The following is a 19,824-nucleotide window of genomic DNA, read 5'->3' on the forward strand; positions in this document are numbered from 1 at the left end:
AATACAAATTTATAAATTATGGAATAAAATGGAAAAAGTAGATAATGAGGAGTTACTACTAAGAGAAGTAAGAATCACCAGCAACACACGAGGACACAGTAAAAATTGAGAAAAGGAAGATGCTTGAGAGAGACAAAAAAATATAGCTTCTCGCAAAGAAACATAGAGGTTGTAACAGAGTAAGTGAGGATGTAGTATTGGCAAAGAGTGTGCACAACTTTAAGGAAAAGCTGTACAAATACAGATATGGAGACGGGACCACACGAGTAAGCCCAGGCCCTGTAAAACTAAAACTAGGTAAATACACAGTAATATTCATGAGTGTTAGTGTGTGTATATATTTACCAACTAATGAAACACACACAGAGCAAATTAACTTGTCAAAGAGTCAAGGTAGCTTGGAGTGATGATAAGCAATGAGAGATTAATCAATACTCACTTGACAGTGAAGGACTCATCAAAGGCTTGGATCTGGGAGGCCATGACAGAGGTGACAGCTCGAGCACCAAGAGCTGGCGGCACTACTACAGAGGCAGTGGCAGTGGCTGCATGGGAAGGAGGGTGCTCACCAATCAGACCCTCACATACCTCTAGTTCTCCAAGAGATTCCTAGTTGGAGAAAAAGATACAGATCAGAATGTTTACAGAAAGTTCGATATGGCTGATGAGTGTGAGTTGAAGAGTGATACACGTGATTAATTTACAACAGAAAACAGATAAGGTGGATGGTGTGATTTACAGAGTTGGGCACCCACTAATTTTTTGTCAGTCCGCAATTCGCAATTGCGCTAACTTTGTTGGGCATTCCGCTAATTGCTAATCTTCAAATTTTCCGGCTTTGCCGGTCCGCTATTGCAAATCCGCTAATGCTAATGATAATAATTTTTTTTAGTCTACTAATGAAGTCTGCAACAGTCCGCTAACCCTTTATTGATAGTTAAAAACAATTTCCAGGGCTGTCCCCCTGGCTGGAGGTGCCAGGCCTGGGGGCCGCCTCCTCCTCACTCTGGCTCATGGCGCTGCCAGGCCGGCCTGAGCAAGGCGACGGCGTCAAAAATTGTTCCATTTTAAAATGTAAATCACTGTGAAAATATCAAAATAAATCAGATACAAATACTGCAAGGAATACATCTTTAAGACTTGGCGAGTTAATGTAAACTGCCTCCCACGCAAGCTGCGCAACAGACAGTTCTAGAATATTCCCGCCCACGCAGCCTGGGCAGTCTGCCACCTGCGTGCTGTGCAGACTGGCTGATCATCAGACAGATTTAAAATAGGGTGGCCAGATTTCTCGAAGTGAAATCCAGGACGCTTTAATAAAAAACAATTTCCGGGACAGTGCATGAAATCCAGGACATTTCCGGGACATTTTTATTTCTGGGATGGACCATTAAAATCCGGGACTGTCCTGTAAAATCCTAAATGTCTGGCCACCCTAATCTAGAAGTTTCTCAACACTTTCAAGAATATTCTTGAATTTCCCTGAAATTTATTGTTGGCATTTTTTTTAAGTTTGCGTTAGCAGATTATAATTTTGGCATTCCTCTAACTGCAAATCTGCTAATTTAAAAAAAATTCCTCTAACGCTATTACGCAAATTTTTTGTTAGTCCGCTATTAGCGGAATAGTGATTAGCACTTAAAATGTGGAATGCCCACCTTTGGTGATTTATAGATGTGATAGGGAGAAGCCTGAAGCATGCAAGTATGAAAAGTACAGACAGAGATATGAGTGCTGTTCCACTATGATTAGACATAAGAATATAAGAACATAGGGAAACTGCATGAGGCTGAGTGGCCTACACAGGGAAGCTCCAGAATCCCCCCACTACTCATGATGGGTGAGGTGTAGTTTCAGGGGTTACAGGTAGAGGCTTGATCCTCATTTACCTTCGGTACGGGCTTACGCTCCAGTACCCTGTCTCCTTACTGCACCCACACCCACCCACCTATATGGTGCAGGTGTGGACTCTATAAAACCTTTTTGTGACTTGGTAACCTTTTTCCATTTGGCAAATTCCATGGGATAGGAGGAATGGAGGGAGGGTGAGGAAGGGAGAGAGGGAAGTGTGGGATGAACAGGTTGGGAAAACTAGTGACTCTGCCATAGCTGGGCATGATAACAGAAAACTTTATTCCCAATACTCAATAACTGATAATGGAAAACCTTATCGGTGATAACCGATATTCATTAACTGGAGACACAAATATAGGCGATAACCGATATAAATCCACAATTCTGATACTAGCTAAGATAAGTCCAATAGGCGAAAACGATACTATATTGATATTTCAAATAAAAAACATAGATGAATTCAAATTTTCATTGTCGGTATTTTAGAAAACTTACAAAATCTGAAAACCACATGTTGACACTTACCTATGGACGGTAATACTAGAAACGCCTGAACCGGTGTTGTGTTATTTGGCGTCCCCACCGTCAAAAGCTGGCGTTTTTGTTTACAAACACTGATCTCTCGTGAACTGGCCCATCACTACTTATTCAGTTATTCTTACTTATCACCATTGACACTTTGCCAGTCACTTCAGTAAAGAAGCACTGAAGCACTGGGAACCGGAACACTGGCACTCACTCCATCACGAGACACAGCTGAGAGGCCACGCGCCATGCCGCCACGTGATAACACAAGCTGCTGGCCACTGTTTATGCTCTTTACAACGGGATCACAAATTTCAGGCAGTGAATAATAATTTTTTGGGCAAAGTTAAATGATATTTCTCTTTGATATAGTGATTTTTGAGTCTAACATAAAAAAATAACCTAGTGTTTTAATGCTGATGATCAAAGTATGAAATCTCTTCACCGAAGATATTTCATACCCCGAAGTTTTTTCATACAACACCAGGCGCCCAGGCCACGCATGGGCAGTCGGGAGAAGACAATGTTTTTTTTTCTGAGAGGCGGAAAAAGGTAGCGATTATCGGTAGCTTGGTTACAAAAGTAACGAAGATACTGATATATATATATATATATATATATATATATATATATATATATATATATATATATATATATATATATATATATATATATATATATATATATATATATATATATATATATATATATATATATATATATATATATATATATATATATATATATATATATATATATATATATATATATATATATATATATATATATATATATATATAAGTGGGGGATGGCTGATAACCCAATTTTGTTATCAACGATAAAGTATCGCAATAACTTATCGCGATAACGCCCAGCTATGCTCACTGCAAAGAAAAAGGCTAGTGAATAACATGAAATTTAGAGTAAGGTGGGTCAGTGTTTATATCTACAGGCTGAGTAAGTCTTACCTGCATGCTGGGAGTATCTGTCTTAGGACTCTCTGGGATGGCCTCTAACTCCCCTTCTCCCTCCTCCATATCAAGGCCTTGGCTGGGTAAGGACAGGCAGTTAATCACAGCTGCACTCTACAGTTGTCATTTTTATTAGCTTGCCAAAGAGTCAAGGTATATCGGGTTGGTGATAAGCACCTAACCTCTAATGCCATCAGCTGCCAGCATGGCTTTGCCAAATCAATATCAGTAATTAACTCTTCTGTTACCAAACTTTTGCCATTACTACTGCACCATGAACATGCTACAACCCATAAAAAAAACATTATTAATAAACTTCTATTCATCACTTTATCATATCTCACTGCTAAAACAATGCATGTTTATTTTCATTTCAGAGGTGGTAAATTTACTTTATATTCAAGATCTCTAATTTTTTTCTTTATTTTGATAAATTTGTATTCTTATTCAATTTACTGATCTCATTCACTCTTCATATTTCTTTTATGCATGGCAATTAACATTCTACGTAATACATTACAAAAAAGTAAGCATGGAGAATTGACCCTAAAATTCATCATATTTCAACTCACTAACAGAAAATTTAGACAAAGTGAAATGAAGAAGGGAAAGACACCAATCCTTCTAATAAGTAGGGTATTCCATCAACCTGGATATTGATCACAAAAAGCACTACAAAGTTATCATGCATGAGCCCTCCACTGTGACATGAGTCATTAGTACCTTTGCTCGTTGGCCTTCCTTAACTTCCTGGCCTCCTCTGCAGACAGCTTCAGGTGGCCAAGGGCACCTCTGAAATATAGCTAACTATTACCCTTTATTCTATCTTTTCCCTTCTCTGTATTACTTTAATCTTCTTTTCTCTTCAAAATATATCATGTTCACCATCATGCTCAGCCTGGCTTTCACATACATCCCTGCCTTATGAAAGCCTACCTTTGAGAACAAAAGATTTTGAAAGCAAATTTTAACATAGGCTGTAAGTACCAATTCTCTGGAAAGCACCACTTAATTCCAGAGGTGGGCGTGGTACTGAAAATTCAGTAGTGCGGCACTTTTTCTGGAGTAGTGTGGTTGCGGTAGTGCGGTCCCATTTTTTTCTTTCCCAGTGCGGTACATGGTGCGCGGTACTGCAGTAGCGGTAGTCAAAACTAAAAATACTTCAGTGCTTATCCTGGTTATCCAAACAAAGGAAACATGCTTGAAATAGTACAATTGCCTTCATTTACAATAGATTTTCACGAAATAAAAGTAATAATAAATCAAACAGCTACAAATGCACTTTTGGAATCAATTTATTTAATATTTAATATTTATCATACCGATTGACTGATTGAGTCTGATTCACTGTGTATATATATATATATATATATATATATATGTATATATATATATATATATATATATATATATATATATATATATATATATATATATATATATATATATATATATATATATATATATATATATATATATATATATATATATATATATATATATATATATATATATATATATATATATATATATATATATATATATATATATATATATATATATATATATATAAATAAAAGAATAAATAAATAAACATTTCTGTGAGCATGCTGTGCTGCAAATGTCGTCTTCGATAGTTTTCAAAGTACCGCAAAAAAGTATCACATGATTTTTAAGTGCACTCCGCGGTAGTGCGGTATTTTCAGAAATTTTGCGGTAGTGCGGTACTTTTTTGTAATGCAGTACTACCGCACCAAGTACCGCACTTGCCCACCTCTGCTTACTTCACCCCTCAAAAAATGACTATTACAGTATTCACAAGGCCAATTACAGTGAATGAGTATACTATTAATGGATAAATGTGCAAATAATGCATACATGTACTTTTCTACCAAACCCCTGTGACTTCCTAACTTGTCATTAACTGACCTGGAGTCCTGGCTACCCACAGGCACAAAGGCAGATCTGTGCTCTGAGATGAGCTGGTGGAGTGGAGCAGAAAATAGGTGACCCCGAGTTGAGGCAGGGTGAAGGCTTGGTGAGGGAGGAGGAGAGTCAGCAGTTCCATGGTCAACTTCATTCCCTCCTATGGATCCTTGACTAACCTCTGTCAGGGAAGCATAGGGTAAATTACATGCTGTGGAGCAATAAATAATACAGGGAAGCATAGGGTAAATTAAATACTGTGGCCCATTAAACAATACTATCACCAGTTTCTGATCTGCAGTACAGTTCATCCTCCAACTTCACATATAATTGGTGCCAAGAAATATTTGTGAAAGGTAATTTTGTGAAGGAAGTAAATATTCACATGGGAAACATACATTTTTTAAGATGCTAAATCAGAAATGATTTTCATTGAAACTTACTGTTGTTTTCCTTTCTTCCTATCTCTTTACTCTTGTTTTGCCTTTTCCTATTAAAGCACAAATCACAGGTAGGAACAGCTCACCATTTACCAACTCACCTCGGGAATAAGCTGAGCTTGCCCCACACAATGTTGGGTCGTCCACCTTCCGGCAGCGGTGGAAATGGTTGTCTAGTGTGTTGAGGACAATGCGCACAAGTGAGAGGGCTTGTGAGGACAACTGATGCTGCCCATACTCATACTAGGGAAGAATGTAAAATGATATTCATCTCCATGTCTTCTGAGCATATTTCACATTTATGTAAGTCACAGCAAAAAAGACCACCAAAGGGTGGGTGTGCATTTACCTAGTTGTATTTACACAGTTGTAATTTTACAGGGCCTGAGCTATGCTAGTGTGGTCCTCTCTCAATATCTGTACTTGTCCAGTTTTTCCTTAAAGTTGTGCACACTCTTGCCGATACTACATCCTCACTTAGTCTGTTCCAAACCTCTATATTTCTTTGCGGGAAGCTATCTTTTTTATGTCTCTCAAGCTTCCATTTTCTTAATTTTTTTACTGTGTCCTCATGATTTGCTGGTGTTTCTTACTTCTCTTAGTAGCAACTCCTCGTCTACTTCTTCCATTTTATTCCACAATTTGTAAATTAGTATTAGGTCTCCCCTTTCTCTTCTTTGTTCTAGTGTTGACAGGTCCATTTCCTTTAACCTTTCTTCTGGACAGTATAGGGATGAGCATGAGTAGAAAGTCGTGTCCAACGGGGCCGAGGGAGGGGGGGAGGCATGCAGTTAGCAAGTTCAGAGGAGCAGTCAGCATGAAAATATCAATAGAAGATAGAAAGAGAGGCAACATGGCGGTGGAATTTAAGAGGTAGAAGACTATCAGTATGAGGAGGAGAGCTGATGAGACGAAGAGCCTTTGACTCCACTCTGTCAAGGAGAGCTGTGTGAGTGGAGCCCCCCCACACATGAGATGCATACTCCATACGAGGGCGGACAAGGCCCCTGTAAATGGATAGCAACTGTGCGGGGGAGAAGTACTGGCGGAGACGGTACAGAACGGCCAGCCTCGAGGAAGCTGATTTAGTAAGAGATGAGATATGAAGTTTCCAGTTGAGATTTTGAGTTAAGGATAGACCGAGGATGTTTAGTGTTGAAGAAGGTGATAGATGAGTGTTGTCAAATATTAGGGGATAGTTGTTTGGAGGATTGTGTCAAGTGGATAGGTGGAGAAACTGTGTTTTTGAGGTGCTGAAGGACACCAGGTTCCTCTTGCCCCAATCAGAAATAATAGTTAAGGTCTGAGGCTAAGCGTTCTGTTGCCTCCAGCCTTGAATTGTTAAATTCCTGTAGGGTGGGTCTTCTATTAAAAGAAGTTGAGTAATGCAGAGTGGAGTCATTGGCGTAAGGAGGACAGTTCGTTTTGGAAAGAAGATCATCAATGAACAACAGAAAAAGAGTGGGAGATAGGACAGAACCCTGTGGGACACCACTGTTAATAGGTTTAGGGGAAGAACAGTGACTGTCTACCACAACAGAAATAGAACGGTCAGAAAGGAAACTGGAGATAAAGGTACAGAGAGAAGGATAGAAACCGTAGGAGGGTAGTTTGGAAAGCAAAGATTTGTGCCAGACCCTAACAAAAGCTTTTGATATGTCCAGCACAATAGCAAAGGTTTCACCGAAACGGCTAAGAGAGGATGACCAAGAGTCATTTAGGAAGGCAAAGAGATCACCAGTAGTACGTCCCTTGCAGAACCCATACTGGCGATCAGATAGAAGGTCAGAAGTGGAAAGGTGCTTTTGAATCTTCCGGTTAAGGATTGATTCAAAAGCTTTAGATAGACAAGAAAGTAAAGCTATAGGATGGTAGTTTGAGTGATTGGAACGGTCACCCTTCTTAGGTACAGGCTGTATGAAGGCATACTTCCAGCAGGAAGGAAAGGTAGATGATGACAGGCAGAGGCAAAAGAGTTTGACAAGGCAGGGTGACAGCACGGAGGCACAGTTTTTAAGGACAATAGGAGGCACTCCGTCAGGTCCATAAGCCTTCTGAGGATTGAGGCCAGAGAGGGCATAGAAAACATCATTTTGAAGAATCTTTATAACAGGCATAAAAGAGTCAGAGGGGGGATGAGTAGGAGGAATATGCCCAGAATCATCCAGAGTAGAGTTTTTAGAAAAAGTTTGAGAGAAGAGATCAGTCTTAGAGATAGATGAGACGGCAGAGTTGCCATCAGGACTGAGGAGTGGAGGGAAAGATGAAGTGAAGTTGAAGGAGATGTTTTTGGCTAGATGCCAGAAGTCACGGGAAGAGTTAGAGAAAGCAAGGTTTTGGCATTTTCTATTAATGAAAGAGTTTTGGGTTAGTCGGAGAATAGATTTGGGACGATTCCGGGCAGAAATGTAAAGTTCATGGTTAGCATTTGTTCGAAGGCTCTGGTACCTTTTGTGAGCTGCCTCTCTATCTTTGACAGCATGAGAACAAGCGTGATTAAACCAAGGCTTTTTAGCGTGAGGAGTAGAGAAAGTATGTGGAATGTATGCCTCCATTCCAGAGACAATCACCTCTGTGATGCGCTGAGCACACACAGAGGGGTCTCCCTCCTGGAAGCAATAATCATTTCACAGGAAATCGGAAAGGTACATCCTCAGGTCGTCCCACCGAGCTGAAGCAAAATGCCAGAAGCATCGCCTCTTCGGTGGGTCCAGAGGGTGTACAGGAGCGATAGGACAGGATACAGAAATAAGGTTGTGATCGGAGGAGCCCAATGGAGAGAACAGTTTGACAGAGTAAGCAGAAGGGTTTGAGGTAAGGAAGAGGTCTAGAATGTTGGGCCGATCTCCAAGACGGTCGGGAATACGTGTAGGGTGCTGGACCAACTGCTCTAGATCGTTGAGGAGAGCAAAGTTGTAGGCTTGTTCACCAGGCTGGTCAGTGAAAGAGGATGAAACCCAAAGCTGGTGGTGAACATTGAAATCTCCTAGGATGGAGATTTCAGCAAAGGGAGAGTGGGTCAAGATGTCCTTCACTTTAGAGTTCAAGTAGTCAAAGAATTTTACATAGTTAGTAGAGTTAGGTGAGAGATAAGCAGCACAGATGCATTTAGTAATAGAATGACAATGAAGTCTTAGCCAGATGGTGGAAAATTCTAAGAATCAAGGTTGTGGGCACGAGAGCAAGTGATGTCGTTGTGCACGTAGGCAAAACATCCAGCTTTGGATTGAAATTTAGGATAGAGATAGTAGGAGGGAACAGAGTAGAGATTGCTGTCAGTAGCCTCAGAAATCTGTGTTTTGGTAAGGAAGAGAAGGTGAGGTTTAGAGGAAGAGAGATGATGTTCCACAGAATGAAAAATAGAATGAAGACCGCAAATGTTGCAGAAATTGAGAAAGAGGTTCAAGGAGTTATCAAGACACCTCTCGGGTCGGCAGCCAGAAGGGGAGTCCTCCCTGGGGGAATTTGTGGTCCCCCCCCAGGCGGGGACTCTGAGGCAAGGTGAAGGTGCGCCATTTTGAAATTTGAATTTTGGGAAAAGGTGTGTATGTTGTGTGAATGTAGTGTGGTGTGGATAGAGAGAGGATCTGTCTTTAGAGAGCATGCTGAACTACTCTCCGGTGTTGGTGAGACAATAGGGAAATGGTTAGTGAGGACATGGGAAGGGTCTTTGGAGGGCTTCAGCTCCCTTCTCACCTCCCATATATACCTCACCGGGAGTGGCTTGCGCCTGTTCAGTAGGTGTCTTCCTACCTTCTCCTACTGTCGATTATCTTGTATTATCACTCCCAGATCTCTCTCTTCTTGAACTTTTAATATTTCTCTATCTCCCATTCTATATGTCCATTTTGGTCTCCCTTCACTCTTTCCCATTTCCATTACATGACATTTCTTCACATTAAACTCTATCTCCCATTTCTTACTCCAATCCCAAATCTTATTTAGGTCCTCTTGCAGAATTTCACAGTCTTTACTATTTCTTATGTGTCTCAGCAATTTTGCATTGTCTGCAAACAAGCTCATGTAACTATTTACTTTTTCCAGCATATCATTTATATATATTAGGAAAAGTATTGGTGCCAGTACCAATCCTTGAGGCACCCCACTATCTACATTTCTAAATTTCGATTTCATGTCCTTTACCACTCTTCTTATTTCTCTTTCCTTTAAGTAACTTTCCATCCAGTTTTTCATTCTCCCTTTCAATTCTATTCTATTTTCCAGCTTCCATAATAGTCTTGTATGTGAAGCTTTGTTGAAAGCCTTCTTCAAGTCCAAATACACGCAGTCTACCTCTCCATCCCTCTCCTGTGTTATGTCCGTCACTCTCGAGTAAAAGCTCAATAAGTTTGTTACACATGAATGCCCTTGTCTAAAGCCATACTGTTTTTCTGTTATTATATTGTGTTCTAAAAATTTTGTCCATTGTTTCTTTATCACTCTTTCACATTTTTATTTATATATTTTTTTAACAACAAAGGAGACAGCTAAAGGGCACAAAAAAAGGAAACAATAATAAAAAAAGCCCGCTACTCGCTGCTCCTAACAAAGAATCAAAAGAGGTGGCCGAAAGAGAGGTCAATTTTGGGAGGAGAGGTGTCCTGATACCCTCCTCTTGAAAGAGTTCAAGTCGTAGGCAGGAGGAAATACAGATGAAGGAAGATTGTTCCAGAGTTTACCAGCGTGAGGGATGAAAGAGTGAAGATGCTGGTTGACTCTTGCATAAGGGGTTTGGACAGTATAGGGATGAGCATGAGTAGAAAGTCGTGTGCAGCAGGGCTGCGGGAGGGGGGGAGGCATGCAGTTAGCAAGTTCAGAAGAGCAGTCAGCGTGGAAATATCGTTAGAAGATAGAGAGGCAACATCGTGGCGGAATTTAAGAGGTAGAAGACTATCAGTAGGAGGAGGAGAGCTGATGAGACGAAGAGCCTTAGACTCCACTCTGTCCAGAAGAGCTGTGTGAGTGGAGCCCCCCCACACGTGAGATGCATACTCCATACAAGGGTGGACAAGGCCCCTGTATATGGATAGCAACTGCGTGGGGGAGAAGAACTGGCAGAGACGATACAGAACGCCCAACCTCGAGGAAGCTGATTTAGCAAGAGAGGAGATGTGAAGTTTCCAGTTGAGATTTTGAGTTAAGGATAGACCGAGGATGTTTAGTGTTGAAGAAGGTGACAGCTGAGTGTTGTTGAAGAATAGGGGATAGGTGTTTGGAAGATTGTGTCGAGTTGATAGGTGGAGAAATTGAGTTTTTGAGGCACTGAAGGACACAAGGTTCCTTCTGCCCCAATCGGAAATGATAGCAAGGTCTGAGGTTAAGCGTTCTGCAGCCTCCAGTCTGGAGTCGTGTACTTCCTGATGTGTTGGTCTTCTATTGAAAGAAGTTGAATAATGCAGAGTGGAGTCGTCGGCGTATGAATGGACAGGACAGTTTGTTATGGAAAGAAGATCATTGATGAATAACAGGAAGAGAGTGGGTGATAGGACAGAGCCCTGTGGAACGCCACTGTTGATAGATTTAGTGGAAGAGCAGTGACCGTCTACCACCACAGAGATAGAACGGCCGGAAAGGAAACTGGAGATAAAGGAACAGAGAGGGGGATAGAATCCGAAAGAGGGCAGTTTAGAAAGCAAAGACTGGTGCCAGACTCTATCGAAGGCTTTCGATATGTCTAGCGCAACAGAGAAAGTTTCACTGAAACGGCTAAGAGAGGATGACCAAGAGTCAGTTAAGAGAGCAAGAAGATCGCCAGTAGGACGTCCCTTGCGGAATCCATACTGGCGATCAGAAAGAAGGTTAGAAGTGGAAAGGTGCTTTTGAATCTTCTGGTTAAGGATTGATTCAAAAGCTTTAGATAGACATGAAATTAAAGCTATAGGGCGGTAGTTTGAGGGATTGGAACGGTCACCCTTCTTAGGCACAGGCTGTACAAAGGCATACTTCCAGCAGGAAGGAAAGGTAGATGTTGATAGGCAGAGACGAAAGAGTTTGACCAGGCAGGGTGTCAGCACAGAAGCATAGTTTTTAAGGACAATAGGAGGCACTCCATCAGGACCATAAGCCTTCTGAGAGTTGAGGCCAGAGAGGGCATAGAAAACATCATTTGGAAGAATCTTAATAACAGGCATAAAGGAGTCATAGGGGGGATAAGTAGGAGGAATATGCCCAGACTCATCCAGGGTGGAGTTCTTACAGAAAGTTTGAGTGAAGAGTTCAGCCTTAGAGACAGATGAGACGGCAGTGCTGCCGTCAGGGTTAAGGAGAGGAGGGAAAGAGGAAGAAGTGAAATTGGAGGAGATATTTTTGGCTAGATGCCAGAAGTTACGGGAAGAACTAGAAGAGGAGAATAGATTTGGCACGATTCCGCGCTGAAATGTAAAGGTCAATGTTAGTGGGAGTTCGAAGGCTCTGGAACCTCTTGTGAGCTGTCTCTCTATCTTTAATAGCACGAGAACAAGCGTGATTAAATCAAGGCTTTTTAGCATGAGGAGTAGAGAAAGAATGTGGAATGTATGCCTCCATTCCAGAGACAATCACCTCTGAGATGCACTGGGAACACACAGAGGGGTCTCTCTCCTGGAAGCAGTAATCATTCCACGGGAAATCGGAAAAGTACATCCTCAGGTCGTCCCACCGAGCTGAAGCAAAATGCCAGAAGCATTGCCTCTTCGGCAGGTCCAGAGGATGTACAAGAGTGATAGAACAGGATACAGAAATAAGGTTATGATCGGAGAAGCCCAACGGAGAGAACAGTTTGACAGAGTAAGCAGAAGGATTAGAGGTAAGGAAGAGGTCTAGAATGTTGGGCCTGTCTCCAAGACGGTCGTTGAGGAGAGCAAAGTTGTAGGCTTGTTCACCAGGCTGGTCAGTGAAGGAGGATGAAAGCCAAAGCTGGTGGTGAACATTGAAATCTCCCAAAATGGAGATTTCAGCGAAGGGAGAGTGAGTCAAGATGTGCTCCACTTTAGAGTTCAAATAGTCAAAGAATTTTACATAGTTAGTAGAGTTAGGTGAGACATAAACAGCACATATGTATTTAGTAATAGAATGACAATGAAGTCTTAGCCAGACGGTGGAAAATTCAGAAGAGTCAAGGTTGTGGGCATGAGAGCAAGTGATGTCGTTGCGCACGTAGGCGCAACATCCAGCTTTGGATTGAAATTTAGGATAGAGATAGTAGGAGGGAACAGATTAGAGGTTGCTGTCAGTAGCCTCAGAAACCTGCGTTTCGGTGAGGAAGAGAAGGTGAGGTTTAGAGGAGGAGAGATGGTGTTCCACAGAATGAAAATTAGAACGAAGACCGCGAATGTCGCAGAAATAGATAAGGAGGAGGTTCGAGGAGTCATCAGGACACCTCTCAAGTCGGCAGCCAGAAGGGGAGTCCTCCCAGGGGGAATTTATGGTCCCCCCCCCAGGCGGGGACTCCGAGGCAGTTATTTTTCGCCATTTTGAATTTTGAATTTTGGGAAAAGGTGTGTGTGTTGTGTGAATGTAGTGTGGTGTAGAAAGAGAGAGGAACTGTCTTTAGAGAGCATGCTGAACTGTTCTCAAGTGTTGATGAGACAAAAGGGAAACGGTTAGTGAGGACATGGGAAGGATCTTTGAAGGGCTTCAGCACCCTCCTCGTTTCCCATATATCCTCACTGGGAGTAGCTCACGCCCGTTCGGTAGGTGTCTTCCTACCTCCTCCTACTAATTTACAAACTACGTATACTGGTCAATGATACTGGTCTATAGTTCAGAGGTTCTTCCTCCTGCTTTTATATATAGGGACCACTTCTGCCAAGGGTGAAAGTAAGATTAGATTCTTGCTGGTACTGTCTTCAAAAGCGTGCCCCTGCGTACCGGCTGTATCTTTATCTCTTTCCGGTATGGCGTACCCCTGTGCACGTGACACTGGCCGCCACTCGTCTCGTCCAGAACCCGTAGAAACTGAGAACGCGAGCCACTCAGGCAGTGCTGTCAACTCTGATGGACGAAAATGCGCGAGATTGGGTATCAAAATCTGTTAGAAATCCACCAAATATAATGAGCTACTTTGCAATACGAGCATTTCATGTTTACAAACAAATTCAATCGCCTGGTAGGTAGCCAGGGGTGAAAGTTGTGTCTTCAAAAGCGTACCCCTGCGTACCAGCTGTAGACGGCTGTATATTTCTTACCGGTACGGCGTACAGGTAACATTCGATTTACGCGAGTATTGTGTCCTTGAAGAGGTTGCGTAAATCAAAAACAATGTAAATCAAACAAGAGGTAGGTTTCTATCGAAAAATAAATATTCACTTCATTTAGTGGGGAGAGAGAGAGAGAGAGAGAGAGAGAGAGAAAATATCCATATCGCCGAGATATCCACTCAGGTACTTAGTCTCAGCCTCACTCGTGTGAGGAAGAAATGAGGGACACCATGAGCGACTGCCTAGTATTGGTACTGGTACCGAGGAGTTTGGTACCGGTACTGTACCGTATAGCTGGTACCGTTAGTACCGGTACTGGTACCGGTACCTACCCACCCCTATTGTTGAGTAGCGTGCCAGCATGGGTACTGTATTGTTGTTCAAGTGGCGCGTGGGAAGAACTGAGCTCAGCTGTGCGGCTGCAGTGCTGTGTGAGTCCAGTTGCGTGAGACATCTGGTGGCCACTCCATAAAATATATCGTATAAGGAAAAAAACGTGTAAATTAAACATTTACATGGATTTTGGACCCCGCGTTATTTTAAAAACGCGTAAACCAAACACGCGTAAATCAAGTTACCTGTACCACTGCTTAGCGGCTTACTTTCACCCCTGACGTCAGCCCTTCGCCATTCCTTTGGTACTTTACCACTTGATATTGAGCACTTTATGATATCATATACTGGTCCGACCAGCTGATTTCTGCATTCTTTCAAAACAAAACCTGAAACTCCATCCGGTCCTATTGCTTTCCTCTTTTCCAGCTCCTCCATTATTTTATATATCTCGTCATTAGTTACTATTACTTCCTCCATTTGAACATTTATCTTGTCATCTTGTGGTTCATTAAATTGTGATTCTTTTGTAGAAACTTGTTGAAACCTCTTGTTTAGCAGCTCAGTCATGTCTTTAGGATCTTCAGTTATGTTATTTCCATCTTTCACTTCCTATTTTTTCCGTTAGTTTGTGTGCGCATGTGTGTGCGTGTGTGTATTTACCTATTTGTAGTCTACTGGGCCAGAGCTAAGCTCTAATAGTCCCATCTCCAAATCTACATTCATCCAGCCTTTCCTTCATTTGTTGGACACTGTTTGCCTCCACCATCTCTTCCCACAAGCTGTTCCATGTGCTAACACTTCTATGTGGAAAACAGGTTCCTTTATTAAGTTTCTTCCTATGTCCTCTCAGCCCCTGCATTCTTGCAGTTAAGAAGAGATCATCTCTATCCACCTCATCAAACTTATTTACCAACTTATACAGCATGATCAGATCTCCTCTTTCCCTTCTTTGTTCCAGTGTCGTCAAGTCCATCTCCTTCAATCTTTCTTCATACGTCATATTCGAGAGTTCTGGGACCATTCTAGTTGCAATTCTCTGTATCCTTTCCAGCTTTCTGATATCCTTCTTTTTGTGAGGTGACCACACAACTGCAGCATATTCAAGCTTTGGTCTTATCATTGTTGTTATTATTTTCTTTATCATTTCTTTGTCCATAAATGATACCCTTATATTTTGCATCATCTTGTAGGTTTCTCCAAACAGCTTGTTATGTGCATTTCTGGGGAAAGTGTGTCTTGCATCATCACTCCCAAATCTTTTTCTTTATGTACCACCTTTAAGTTTTCTTCTCCCATCCTGTGTGTTTTCCTTGGTCTGTTTTTACTTTTCCCCATTTCCATAACATGGCACTTGTTTGCATTAAATTCCATCTCCTATAATTGGCTCCATCTATACACTCTGTCCAGGTCTTTTTGCAGCTCCTCACAATCTTCCTCAGTCCTCACTTTTCTTATAAACTTTGCATCATCTGCAAAAAGGCTCATATAAGTTTTGATACCCTTTGGCATATCGTTTATACAGTCATCCCCCGCCGTTTCATGGTATTTCGTTTCCGACTTGGTAGCGACATGAGGCAACGAGCAGGGACTTTTAATGACTGAAATGAGACAAGACCTTGTTAGACAACAATATGTAATCAACACTCACCTTCAATCTGGCAACACTGCTTTTTTTAGGATAATGTTAGGAAAGCATGACGTCACAGTTCAACGTGGCGTCACCAGGTATATATATTATGAACATTATTGGTGCCAGAACTGAGCCTTGAGGAACTCCACTCTCTACTCTCCTCCAATTTGATTTCTCCTCCCCAATCACTGTCCTCATTTCTCTTCCTGTTAAGTAATCCTTCATCCACTTGATAACCTTTCCACCCATTCCTCCCCACTGCTGTAGTTTCCAGATTAACCTCTTGTGCGGAACCTTGTCAAAAGCTTTTTTCAAACTGAGATATACACGATCAGCTCACCCTTCTCTCTCTTGAACCACGTCTATTGCTCTTGAGTAGAAACACAGTAAGTTAGTGACACACGCTTTCCCTTTTCTAAATTCAAACTGTCCTTCATTTATCATGTTTTCCTTTTTTAAATGTTCAACTCATTGTTTTTTTATTATACTTTCACAAATCTTGCACATTACACGTGTCAAAGAAACTGGTCTATAATTTAGTGGTCCAGTTTTATCTCCACTTTTATAAATTGGTACAAACTTTGCTCTTTTCCATTCTAAGGGCACTTTTCCTGTATCTATAGAGCATGTTATTATGTCATAAAGTGTTTCCAATAATTCATTTCTACACCCTTTTAGCACTTGACCCGAGATTCCATTTGGTCCCATAGCTTTCCTTCCATCTAAGGTTTTCATCAGCTGTATCAGTTCTCCTTTATCAACCTTTAAATGAATTAGTTTCCTCTCATTGCAATTTTCATGACCCCAGTCAAAGTCGGTTTCTTCCGTAAACACTTTATGATAATTTCTATTTAATATTTCTGCAATATCTTTGTCCTTTTCGAAGATTGCATTTTTTTCTTTTAGCCTTTCCACTCCTTCATTTCTTTTTAGCTTCCCGTTTACGAATTTATAAAACATTTTTGTTTTTTCTTTACATTTAAAAACAATTATTCTTTCAAATTTAGCTTCCTCCTATCTCCTTATTTTCACATAATCATTTCTTACTTTTTTTTATAATTGTCCCTATTGTTCTTCTTTGGTCTTTTCTTTAAATTCCTCTATGGCTTATTTCTATTTCTTCTTGCTGTTTCACACTTCCATCCAAACCATGTTTTCTCCTGTAGTTTTTACCATGTAGAATGGAACATATATATATATATATATATATATATATATATATATATATATATATATATATATATATATATATATATATATATATATATATATATATATATTCATAAAAGTGTCATATTTCTCTTGAATAATAGTACTCCTCTTCATATCAGTCCAGTCTACCCCACTGAAGAAAGTCTTGAGTCCAATGTAATCTGCCTTAGCGTAGTTTGTCCTTTTTTCCTTATAAGCCTCTTCTCGATATTCACATCCTTCCAAAGGTTTCATCTCCAATAGTTCATGGCTGCTCTTTACTAAGGGGCACTCATGACTGACTCCTTCATCCAACTCCACGTTTTTTGTGAAAATTAGGTCAAGTCTTGATGGTCCCGTCATCCCCTTTCAACCTTGTTTCTCCTTGCACTCACAGCGTCATCAGGTTATCTGTTACCAGGTTCAATAGTTTACTTCCCCAAGTATTTTCACCACCCTTCATTACAAAATCTTCAGATTTCACTTCTTTGCAATTGAAGTCTCCTGTTAATATTACCTTTTTATTATTTTTTATTTCATCTGTCAGTGCCCGTATTGTATTTTCCAGCATAGCGTTATATCTTACTTCATTCCAACTTCTGGTTTTAGGGGGGACATAGGCTGTTATTACGTTATTCTTCTCTCCACCTTTTACCAGTACCTGCACAGCCATCACCTCTGCACTGTCATTTCCATATCTCACTTCAGTCACTTTCAAGTTTTGTTTTGTCATTATCATCACTCCTCCTCCCTTTCCTTCTTTCCTATCTTTTCTCCAAATGTTGTACTTGCTCTTTCCCTCCAGCACAAGTTCCAGTTCTTTTACAAGTTTTATTTCAAATATACATATAATGTCCGGATCGCTCTCCCTTAAATAATCAGTTAGTTCAATTCTCTTTAATATAAGACCATCTATGTATGTGTACACAATCTTTAAACCTTTCTTCCCTTCTCCCTTCTTTTCCCCTCTTTCTATGGACACCCTTACTCCCTCCTTTCACCTCCTATCCACCACTTCATCAGTTTTTCGTTCTTCATTCTAAAAAAAAAAAAAAAAAATAAAAAACCCTGATCTTTCATCATTTCTCTTTTTCGCTTCATTTATCATTTCCTAAGCTTTCGTTCTTTCATCCTCTGATATATTTCTCCATGATCTATTTAGTATGGTTTCTGTTGCCATTTGGGACATTAGCGTTATCTTTAGTGGTCCATTTTTTCCTTCCTCATATCTTCCCAATCTAGCTATTTCATTTACTTCTTCCTCTATCTTTTCCTTCTCTTCAGTATTCATATTTCTCAATATACTTTTCACCTTACTCCTCTCGTAACACTCTCTCTGAGCCTTCACTGTTTTTTTTCTTCCTTGACACCAAACACTATAACCAGTAGTAGACACGGTTCCACTAATCCGCTAACCCCTAACTAGCGAAGCTAACTTTTACATTAGCTTATTAGCGTTTTCCCTAACTTTGTAAACAGTTAGCAGACAAATTAGGTTCCGCTAAACGTAGTTCCTCCTCTGCTAACTTTAAGTCCATTAAAAGTTCCTACAGGTTTGTTTCTGTTTGTTGTGGGCAGACAGCACCAGTTGAGCCACATCGCGCAATAATTTCAGGGCTTCCATTTTTGGGCAAATTTTGGCTTAAAGTAGGGTTATTGAACAATTATTAGGGAAACTTTTTTGGTATTTTAAGGTAATGCATCTTCCATTTCCGACTTTTTGAGCTCAGGATTTAATAACAGGAATTCAATATCTTTCACCCGACAAGAAATAAACACTGCTATTCACTTAATATACTCCTTAGTATTACAGTCGTCCCTCAAATAGTACGGGGGTTAGGGACCCAGGATTCCCGTACTATTCGAAAATCCGTATAAAATTAGTGCACCCCTTAGAAACACTCCTGGGCTGTGTTTGAGAGAGGGAATCGGGACTCTCAGAACATCCCGAGTTCTCTCAAACGCATGACGCGGCAGCACGAGTCACCAACTCGGCATGTCTGCTGGCTCCCGGCTTTGAGAGGTGGAGCGCCTTCGTGCTGTGATGACGTCATCAGCAAATATGGCTGCCCTATGATTTTCAGGGTGTTGGCCCTGAGGGAGTAAGCCATTTCAAAGGCTGTAGTTGGGACCAAAAGGGACAACTACCTCCGAACCAGGACCAAGACCAAGACCAAGGAAGAAATCCCAGGCCACCTGTGACATCAAGACAAAAATCAAGATCATAGATACAGCGAACACTGCTCTCATTCTCGTGATATGCTCTCCCTACGGCAACGTAACTCATCCCAAAACGTAACTTCTCCTAAATCTGAATTCTTCTGCGAGGTGAACACCTATCTCGAATGCTTTGGGGTGCTTTCAGCAGGTGTTATGGTAGAACAGTGTTGCCACTCATGCCATGGCTACTTGGTGTGACGAGCGGAAAATTTAAAAATTCTTCCATGACAATCCGTGTAAAACTGAAACTGTACTATTTGAGGGATGACTGTATATCCCTTTCGAAATTCAATCTTTCCTCTCTGCATATTCTAATATACTCATTTCTTTCTTGCTTACATAGTTCCCAGACATTCTGCCGTTTCGTCCTGTTCCACCTTCTCCACGCTCCCTCTTTCTTTTTCCTTGCTTCTTTGCATCTCATGTTGAACCAGTCCTTCTTTCCCCTGCAATTCTCTTTCACTTTTGGCACATACTTCTTAACCCCTTCATGGTAAATCTCTAATAATATGTTCCACTTTTCTTCCACTCTGCTTGCTTCTTCGAATCTGGAC

At 40.9% G+C, this 19,824-nt stretch overlaps 1 protein-coding gene across 10 annotated transcripts in view; it reads right to left on the reverse strand.

Annotated features, from left to right (window-relative positions):
* Nucleotides 1–19,824, reverse strand: part of LOC126997354 (protein unc-79 homolog) — a 236,389-nt gene that overhangs the window by 60,412 nt on the left and 156,153 nt on the right. For all 10 annotated transcript variants that reach the window (XM_050858417.1, XM_050858421.1, XM_050858414.1 and 7 more), the window contains 5 exons: nt 5,818–5,959; nt 5,280–5,457; nt 4,074–4,142; nt 3,348–3,429; nt 440–609 (listed from right to left, as the gene is read on the reverse strand). In XM_050858417.1, coding sequence (XP_050714374.1) covers nt 440–609; nt 3,348–3,429; nt 4,074–4,142; nt 5,280–5,457; nt 5,818–5,959 — 641 coding nt within the window. The remainder of the gene's footprint in view (nt 1–439; nt 610–3,347; nt 3,430–4,073; nt 4,143–5,279; nt 5,458–5,817; nt 5,960–19,824) is intronic.

Source organism: Eriocheir sinensis, chromosome 12, assembly GCF_024679095.1.
Source record: "Eriocheir sinensis breed Jianghai 21 chromosome 12, ASM2467909v1, whole genome shotgun sequence".
Taxonomy (NCBI): Eukaryota; Metazoa; Arthropoda; class Malacostraca; order Decapoda; family Varunidae; genus Eriocheir; species Eriocheir sinensis.